The sequence below is a fragment of the Microtus pennsylvanicus genome, chromosome 17, assembly GCF_037038515.1.
Source record: "Microtus pennsylvanicus isolate mMicPen1 chromosome 17, mMicPen1.hap1, whole genome shotgun sequence".
Taxonomy (NCBI): Eukaryota; Metazoa; Chordata; class Mammalia; order Rodentia; family Cricetidae; genus Microtus; species Microtus pennsylvanicus.
The window spans coordinates 15,393,761-15,404,297 of NC_134595.1; the positions used below are offsets into that span (position 1 = coordinate 15,393,761).

Sequence of the window (10,537 nt, forward strand, 5' to 3'; positions counted from 1 at the left end):
CCGTCCTAACCCCGCATCGCCGGGTGTCTCGCGTAAAGTCTCCACTCTCTAATCCCGCAGACAGACAAACAAGACAAAAAAGAATAACAGAAGCAACAAGAAGACAAGTGTCTTAGAGTTCATCAACATGCACGCAGCACACCGAGCCCTGACCTTGCACATAGTCACAAAGGAACACTTTGATCTCTTCCTTGGGTCAAGGACAGATGCTGATGGCACAAAAGCCAGACGGACTGGAATGGCCTATCACCTGAGTTCCCTCAACAGCAGTTCTCCCTCCTGCCCAAGACTACTCACTGTATGTAAGTGTTGGCTGATGGGACACTTTCTGTTGGAAGGTGACCCATTATATGTACATTATACACTGCTTCATCAGTGAACCTTATAAGAGCACTGCCATGATAGCCTAGACTAAACGCCATGGGAAGTGGCATGTCTAGGCCTTGATTGCCTCTTTCAGTAGCCCACACCCCAGCCTCCAAGGCTACTGTTGGTCTCCTGGCATCTTCTCCAACCAATCCCATCTTCTAGTTAGGAATCGAGCCTTCCCATTGGCTGTTGCCTCATTTATGACATCATTCTCCCTCCAACCCTACCAGCACCTGGTAGAATCTTGGTGTTTCCATGGTGATGACTGTAAACAAATTTGGATCATCACAGGTCCAGGTGACCAGTGACCAGTGAGTGCTGTCTGATACTGGACACACTTGCCACTGAGGTCAGCTGATCAGACAAAGCCGACCGATTATCTTGCTCCATTGTTCTTTGGATTGCTAATCCTCTCCCCTTGACCATGTCAGGTAAGGAAAGAGACTTTAAAACATGTGATCCTCTCCACTGACTTTTACTATACTAGTAAATCTTTGCTGAATGTGGATAGTATTGATGTTGATATAGATATCTAGATTTGAATGTCACATTTACCTTTGGTTCTTACTAAGTATGTGATTTTAGACAGAAAGTTTATTCTCAAGTGTTTTCCATCCACCTCAAGGAGTGAACAGTGTCACTATGCTTGGGGTCTGTACTGTTGGGTTTTCAGAGGAAAGTGACCAGGGAATAAAATCAGGCCCTTTTGGATGGTATTAAACTACAGAGACACAGGAAAATGAACAAGGCACGCAGAGATCTAGCACTCCACACCACTGATGAGACAGTCTCCCCCCACTACTGTTTCCAGTCTTAGTTTAAAATTCAGGGTGACTCTAACAGTATCGGTCACACCACGGATGGTGGCACACAACTATAATCACAACATAGAGAGAACTGGGTGGGATGGAGGTCAGTTCAAGTCTAACTAGCTCTACACTGGCCTCTCTCTATACTCACCAAATGAATATTGACTATGGACAAAATGGCAACTGCCATGGTGTGCAATTACTTGGACTTCCCTGGATTAAACATGGAGAGTGGAAGAGAATAAGACGATTGTGGAATCTGAGAAGGCAGTTGTTGTACTGAAAGAAATATTGACAGTGTTGCTGGAAGGACAGACCCACAGGAAGTCAGGGAAGGGGGCAAACACAGTACGGGTCTAAAAGTATATAAATATATGAAGGCACACTGCAGAGGGGACCCTGGTGGTCAACAATGGTAGTTTAGAACACAATGTTGAAGACGACCAGATTATAATCAAAACAGACAAGGCATTGTCATTTCCCAAGCCATGTTTAACCAAACGTAACTGTTCAGATTAGTCTGTACAAAGGTTCCCTGGCACATATAGAAAGAATATCCTGATCTGGTCCCTACTCTTGCACTCTATCCAGACCACTTTCTGCCCAGTTCCCCATGTCTCATGTGCACTGGTGGTGTTGGATAGGATCAACTGGGGCTGCGAAGTCCAGTCAGTTAGAGTCTGACCATGGCAACTGACACACTGTTGTGGCGGAGGGGATTCTCACAAGGATTCCCCCTTAGAAGAGATATAAAAATTAACAGTTAAGGAGGAGCTGTTAAGAAAACAATTTAATCAACAGATATTAAATTGAGAAGCAATCATATTCAGAGATGAACCCCATAAAACATTAGCATTCTCAAGAGGACACACTAAACTGGTGCAAACAAGAAGAAATGTTGTCAGTAGGTTGTATTTCTGAAATCATATTTGAATAATGCTTGAAAGTTATGAAATTATAAGAGATCCTATTTATACAAGAAATCCAAGGGGGAAAAAAGAGAGAGGGGAAAGGAATAATTACCTAAATTCCTTACACATATGTTAAACATCATTTCAGAAAAAAACTCAATAAAATAGAGATTGGCCTGGTGGTCATGGCAGGGGCTCCAGCACCAGCACTTTAGAGGCAGCAGCAGACCTGTCTGTGTGATTTCAAACCCAGACTGATCAACGTAGAGTGAGTTTAGGTCATTCTATACTGTAAGATCTGCAGAGAACAGGACAAAGTTCCAGGTATGGAATATGCCTATGGGTCTCTTCCCAATAATAACCTCTGTTGTAGAATATATTTGCAAGGAAGTGTCCCAACAGGCATTATTATATTACAATCAGGAAAAAGGAGCATCGTGTCTAGATCTGAGTGAGGATTAAGGCAGATTGACCAGGATTTCCATGCCCACACAGGAAAAAGCAGACAGTTCATCTAGTGATTGTCATCCTACATAGCACCACCGATCGATCTTAACCCATTTGCTTGAGATATGTAAGGGAACATAGGTGCTAGACTCTCCCACTCAGTACAACCTGGAGATAACACAGTCCCTCCCAGGGGATAGAAAGCTTCCATCTCAAATTTTTCCAACTCTCTTCTTGCTTCCTACAGAAAATTGCCAAAGTGCACCTTTCACTGGGACAGAATGTGCTCTGCAGCCCTCTGTGCCTGTGCTGAGGAATGCCACACCCTCAGCAGGAAGTGTGTGCAATTTCTATGGGGTCTGTACCCCAGCTGTGAGCTCAGCATGGCTCCTGTCATCAGACTCCAGCACATGCTGCCAGCAGCTCAAGGACAGTGCCTGTCTTTACCAACGCGCTGGCACGACCATGCTGACTAAGCCAACTGACCAGAACCAGATCTCTACTTCGACATTTTTCTATCCAAGTGTTCTCCACTGGGATCTCAGAGAAAGCACCACCAGAAGGGAAGCTCCGTTCCTGGATGCCCCTTTAACTGTCATTGACCAGAATACCACCCCCTCGTCTCGGTCTATAACAGCCCAGTGTGATAACACTTTCCATATCAATGCATTACCACCATCCTATCCAACACTGTCTGCCTGCCTTGTACAGGCAACGCCATCAAATCTACCAGATCAACGATATATCCTGGCACCTTGCTACCTGCATGGAAGTCAGGTCTATTATTATGACCAGAACAGCCTGGGTCCTCCGATGGCTGAAGAATTCTGGCAGTGCCAGCAGGCCTATGGCTCTGTGTCCTGCTCTGGGAATCAGGCTTCCTCTCTGCACCCAGAGATGGTGATGGCACTACAGGAGATTCAGCCAATGAACATCCAAACACCTTTCTCCACCTCTCCCATCTACTGGCCCACATCTGCTCAAACCATGCCAGACACCAGTCTTCAAGGTGAGTAAAGCCAGGAGGAGAGGTGTGAGATCAGCCCTCAGACGAGACACAGCTCTACCTTTCAGAAGTGGATGTCCACACAGAGGAAGAATGGGAGTCCTGACATGTTGGCTGTGGCTCAGGCTTATTACCCCTATATTCAGTCTCTATAATGAGAGAGAATACAGGAAAGTGAGTGACATTCAACCTTCATTAGACATGTCCAAGGACCACACCACAGGAACGCATTTCACTGCCAAGGCTAATCAGCCCACGTACCAGCTCACTAAAATCACCTCCTTCCTAATCTATGTCTCCAGTTTCTAGATGTCACCAAGAATTTTTTTTCTGTTTTTGTATCACTAAGTTTCCCCTGAGTTGAAACTAGTATCGAGAGAAATGGAACCCTGAATCTGACCTAGAGGAGGTCTTCTCCCACACTCCTAGTGTCTGCTGTGACATTCTCTAACACTTAAGATGTAGTGACAGTTTGCTTTGACCTGTGTAATATTGATAAGTAGGAATGAAGCATCTAGCCCTATCTGTCTCGCTCAACCTCTCTCTGTCTTTGTCTCTGTCTCTTTTCTTCCTCTAGATCTCTCTTCCACTTTTTCTTTTTCTTTTCTTTCTGAATCTTCAGCAGTGACCCAAGGCCAAGACTATGTAGACATGTTCTCTGTTACAAAGTTGAAGCTAAAAGCTACTACAGTCTTACATTTTCACATCACTAACAAAAAAATCTGTGAAATGTGGAGCTTAAGGAATATCAGGGCTTTTGAACTGCTTGCCTTTCAGAATTGAGGAACTGATATGGATACCTAAACTCATATAAAAATCCAGGCTTCAAGGCCATATGAGTAATACAATGAACAGAAAGAAACTGGTAGAGATGAGTAAGATTAGGAAATAGTGAACAACACAACCTGTCTCAGAGCAAACTTCCAAGGCAATGAGAGGCACTGTTCCAAAGGAAAATATGGGAGACAGGAAAGAGCACACACCAAGGAATTCTACCACCTCCCCATGATCACTAAGCATGTACACACCACACAATCACAAAAGAAAACATGATATCACACGGACATGAGAAACAAATGAGTAGTTACTATGTGTCTCCAAAGAGGGCTGCTTTCCCTGCTCCTCCAGCAGAACTCATAGCAATGCCTGTAACACTGCTGCAGGAGCCTCAGTGCTCAGGTGCACTGAAAGGGGGGGGTAGCATCTCACTTACCAGACACTGACTTTGAACTTCCTCTCTTTCAGTGGTGGAGAGGGAGATGACCCTGGGATTGACACCTTCAGAGCAGACACTGTGTCTGCTACAGAGTCCAGACCTCGGCAATGCCTGCACCCAGGATGCCCAGATGACGACAGCACCTGTCAGTGGGAACAGGTCATTAACTGCCCTCATGCACAGTCCTTCTGAATTCCTGGCCTTGCCTCCAGCCCCAAGCCTGGAAAAGACACAGAAGAACAATGCAGATGAGATGAATGCTGAGCAATCAACACCTCTGGATTCCTATGAGGGCACAAAATGCAACCAAGACGTATCACCCCTCCCTTCAGCACACCCTGGCATGCAGCAGCCCTTCAACTACAGTGATGTTGGGAGCCTGAGGCAGAAGCTAGCTTCTCAAAATGCCACTTTGGGAAACAGTGGCCTTGGTCTGGAAGACCCTGAGGCTCTGCAGAATGTCATGGAGTCTAGCAATGACTTTACAGACATGACTACTCTGGTGGCAGATATTCACCTTCCCCAACTCTTAAACTCCATCCCTGATCTTGACCAAATGGAAGATCACACAGCAAGCCAAACCAAAGACTCCAAAGACATCAGGAGGGATCAGGCCCAGTCACGCACCAGCATCTTTAATGGACTATCTGAACTAGGCAAAAAGAAAAGCCAGAAAGTCTCTGATGTGTTTCATGGAGCTCTTCAGGCCAGAACCCATCACGAGGATATGCTGAAGGAAGATGATCCTGGGACCATAGACAACACGGCCAACCACGTGCAGAGCAAATCTCAGATATTTGTACCCAAGAGGCCCAGCGTAGCAAGAGCACAGGGGAAAGAAAAGGCCAAAGAGACCAGAGAAAACGGCTCCAAGAAAACACAGGAGCTGAAGCCATCAAGTCACAGAGTCAAGGCAAAAGAGAAGCCCGCCATCCCCAAGACCAAGAGGAAGAGGAATCCACCTGAGCTCAGCCATGACAGCTTTAAGAAGCCTCGAACTCACCTCGGCATGCACATGCTGGAGTCCGTGCAGGTCTTTCACCCACTGGGGAAGAAGAGTGAGAGGAAAACTGGCATCTCCTCCTCCCGGGCTCTGCTGAACTTCAGCAGCAACAAAGATCCCAGGACGGGTCCTGATACCACATCACTGCTGGATATGCCACGTGAGGGCCAAAGCCTTGACAAAAGCCTGGGCAAGATTCAGAGACCAGGGAGCAGTGCTCCCAAGCGGTGTCCATCTCCATCCCAGTATGAGCTTCCCCAACCTGGGAAGGTCAAGTTACTACCTCTGCCTTTCCCAGTCCTGGACAAGCCTCAAACCAAACCTGTTTCTAGAAAGCTCCTCTGCCTGGCTTCACGCAGGCCCACTGTGGCTTACCCAGTGAGGCCTCACTCCCACTCAGCTCAGCCTCCCACGCTCAAGCCATCCCAACCAGCTCCTGCCAGCACATCACTGATGGCCTCTGACAAGCCAGCTCTGCCAAACGGCACCAGTGCCACACGAGCCAACATAACCAAGCCCATCCAGTCTTGCCCTGGGCCTCAGCCGGCTGCCTCTTTGCCTGCACCCTACAGAGCATCATCTCACACTTCACTCCACAGGGAGCCTCTTTCTGCTGCCAGCAACAAGGCCCTCTCATCTCCCAAAGCTAAAACCCAATACCTGCTGCTAGACTTCAGTTGCCAACCCATCCCATGGAGGAAAGTGGACATTCCAGGGCCAGTCATCTCACAGCCCATCACTGAAGAGCAGAGGCCAGAGAGGGAGGCCATGAAGAGGCGGGCCCAACAGGAGCGAGAGAATGCTGCCAAGTGTACCTCCCTGGGAAAACCACAGCTTTTCCTTCAGAGGGAGAAAGATATGGAAATTTCGAGATATTATGGCTATGCAGTGTAAGTGCTGCCCAAACCTTTGGGACACAACGCTGTTCATCATACACAGGTAAGATGTAGATACACATAGATATTCATGCATACATGAAGTTTAGAGGCTTAGCCTAATGTGTAGATATGTAGATACATACATAGTAATGCAGAATAATATTTAGATATATGCATATATATGAATGGAAAGACATAGTTTATAAATTTATAAATATTTGAAGACACTATAATTGACTGTAGAAACTTAAGGCTGTGATTTTATCCATGAGTATATAGAGAGGGCTTTGATGTCTTCCTTAGAACTTTACTATTATTAATTTATGTTTCCTAGTTATGTAATAATACATGTTACATAGATACAACATATGCTATAAGTCAGTGGTACTACTTATTTAATGTTAAAGCTGTAGCAAAAAGCTCTAGTGGCAATAAGATTATTTTCCTGGACTTTAATTTTCAGGATCCTAGGATGATGTGGAAGTCCCCTCTGTATGCTGTGAATATGTTTTATTACCATTGGTCATTAATGAGTAAAGCTGTTTCAGCCAATGACTGAGCAGGTCAAAGCTAGGTAGGAAATTCGAGCTGAGATATAGAGAGAAAGCAGGCAAACTCAAAAAGATGCCATGTAGCTGCCGAAGGAGAAAGATGCCTGAATGCCAGAACATTGCCAATAGGTCACAGACTCACGGTGAGAACAGATTAATATTACTTGGCTTTATTAAGATGTTAGAGTTAGCCAGGAATATGCTGGGGTCATTGGCCGAACAGTACTGTAATTAATGTGGTTTCTGTGTGATTATCCGGGTCAGAGTTAATAAACATGGTAGGTTTCCTAGAGTGTATACTGTAAACTGAACACACTCCTGCTGTCACCACACTTTCTCCCATTATGAACCTCAAACACGAGCCCTTTAAACATCAGTACTCTGCCATAGAGATCTGCCTGCATTTTCATGATATGAAACATAGAGTCCATGTATGCATAATCAAGATCCTACCTTGAAAGAAATTCTTCAAGGCAAGTATCTTTCTGATATGGGTTGATTTGGATTACTGGGTTTATCTCAAATTGTATCAATCTTTGAAATTATCCATTTAACATGTTCATTTCTCGTGTGTGTGTGTGTGTGTGTGTGTGTGTGTGTGTGTGTGTGTGTGTTGTCCACATGAGCTACTGTGTAACAAATGTGTGGAGTGCTCACAGAGGCCAAATCTGGGCATCAGGTCTCTGGAGTCTGGAATTAAGAGAGACTGAAAACCATCATGAGGTGCTCTGAATTCGACCTGGGGACTCTGCGAGAAAATCAAGTGTTCTTGTCTAAGAAGCCATCTCATCACACCCAAGTTGAGTACACATAATGCAAACAACATAACCTTAGCCTCTCTATTGCTGCAAAGACTTGACTGTCTACGAACATCACATGTTTTTCACCCATGGAAACACTGTTGGACACCACGCCTGGTTCCCTGATGTACTGTAGACAGTGCTGCAATCAACACTGACGGGCAAGTGCCTCTCTAATGTCCCGAGTTCTTTGGGAAGGTGCACATGAACCATGGGGTGGGCCAGATGCAGGCTTTGGTGGTCCCGGAACACTGACAGCCAGTCAGGATGGAAAATGTCCAATCCCCAGCAGCAGTAGATAGCATTCCTCACTGTGAATTCCCATTAGCAGCATTGGTCACTTTTTCTAGTCGGCCTTGAATGGCATCCACTGGAGGTTCACTATGCATTTCCCTGATTCCTCCTGAATCAGAACATTTGGATGTACTCACCCTCAGTTTTTCCAAAATCTATGAGAACAGTCTTTTTCTATCCCCTTTAATACCTGTGTTGTCTTCTTTCTTATGATTTACTTATTTAATTCTAAATCATCTAGATATTAATCTTCTAACTGAGCTATCAGTAGCAAAGATTTCACTTGGTTTTCAAGAAAAAACCCTCAAATAATGGCTTCTCTTGCTGGCAAAGAATCCTTTACTTCCCTGAGCAACCATTGATCAACTGACATTTGATCGCCTGATATTTTCCTCCATCCTGACCTGTCCCTGAATCTTAACCTCCTTGCACTATTCTGTGCTCTAACTGTTTCAGAGTTTGTAACACATTGTCCTCTGAGGCATATGCCATTAACCTTGTATGGGGTGACACATAAGAAATAGAATTAATTTATTTATAAGTTTAGTTTCTTGAGACAATGTTTCTCTTCATATCACTGAATATTTGGGAACTGACCTCACTAATCAGGCTAGCCTTGAAATCACAAAGATATGCCTGACACTGCCTTTGTAATGCCTTTGCCTGTGTCCCTGCCTCAAGAGTGCTGGGACTAAAGGAATGCACCAAAATCACAGGGGAAAGCACCTTCCTTTCTGAATATGTGGGTCACCGATTTCCCCACCATGATTATGTGAGGATGTATGTTAGCAACAGTACATTTTTTGATAGCTACCAAGAGTCACAGAGGCTGAACTGCTTGCGCTTACAACTGTCATTCCACACAGATTCATTGTTCTGAAAAATTGCTACTCAAACAGAGATCATAGGAACGCCTTCCTCATCACTATAAGGACCTAAGTGGAGAGGGCACAGAAGGAGGGGAGCATCTCACTTACCAGTCACTAACTTCTTCCTTGACTCTTTTTCAGTGTTGGAGAAGGGGGTGTCCGTGGGACTGACACCTCAGGACAGACAGTCCATCAGTTGCAGTCCACAATATTGCTAGTATTCCACCCTGCATTCACAGATGAGGACGCCACCTGTTGATAGGGACAGGTCATTGACTGCCCCCATCCAAAGGTCTCCAGAATTCCTGTTCTTGCCAACAGCTCTAATCCTGGGGGGGGATGGAAAATAATTTAAATGAGATGACAGCCAATCTATCAATGCTTATGAATTACTTAAAGGCACACGGGAAACCTAGTCCCATCACTTCTCCCTTTAGCACACCCCAACTTGCAGCACACGCTGTGCTTTACTGACACTAACACCCTGAGGCAGAAGCTGGCTGTTGACCATGTCTCCTTGAGAAGCAGCACCTTTGGCCATCATGAGCCTGGACATGCACACTGTGATGGTCTCCAGCATAGACTTTGCTGACATGACTACACCGGGGCCAGATATTCACCTTCCACAATTTTTCAAATAACTCAATGTATTAAACATATTCAGAGATGCACAGCATCCTTATGCAAAGACTCCATAGTCATCAGGAGGGAATAAGCTGGGGCTCATGAGCAAGACAATACCAAGAAGACCAGAGAAAACAGCTTCAAGAAAACAGAGGAGCTGAAGCAGTTTAGGAAGAGTCAAGTCAGAAGAGAAGCACACCATCCCAGGACCAAAAGGAGGAGGAATCCACCTGTGCTCAGCCACCACAGCTTCAAGAAGCCTCGAACCCACCCCAGCATGCACACACGGGAGTCCGGGAAGGACTTTCACCTCTTGTGGGGGAAGTGAGAGAAGAAAACTGGCCTCCCCTGAACTCTGTCAACTCTTCCTGCTACTCTGTCCTCTATTATTACAAGAGTTTATTGAACTTTGATCTCTGGGGAAGTGGCATTGGATATTCGCAGGATGACATTGATTCACTTTCTTTTATTTCCTTTAGAGAGAGTTCTCTCCAAAGCGCTCTATGTCCTGGTAATAACATCATAGACCAGGTTAGCCTTGAACTCAGTGATCTGCTAGACTCTGCCTCTGCCGCTTCCTCTGTCTTTTGAGTCCCTGTCTCAAGAGTGCTGGAACTGAAAATATGCTTCAACGATCCAGGTAGAATCAAGATTCTTTCTGTACATGTGGATCACCAGGTTTCCCAGCATGATTTGATGAAGAGTCCATGTGTAGGCCAAGGCAATTCTTGCTACTGACCTAAAATCACAAGAGACTTAA

The 10,537-nt window shown here is 45.3% G+C and overlaps 1 protein-coding gene across 1 annotated transcript; it reads left to right on the forward strand.

The window, feature by feature from the left end:
* The first annotated feature begins 793 nt into the window (after positions 1-793).
* On the forward strand, positions 794-6,655 carry LOC142837168 (uncharacterized protein C2orf78 homolog). The gene is made up of 3 exons (XM_075952130.1): positions 794-800; positions 2,784-3,059; positions 4,788-6,655. Exons 1-3 carry the CDS (start codon positions 794-796, stop codon positions 6,653-6,655), a joined length of 2,151 nt encoding a protein of 716 aa, XP_075808245.1.
* Positions 6,656-10,537: the final 3,882 nt, after the last annotated feature.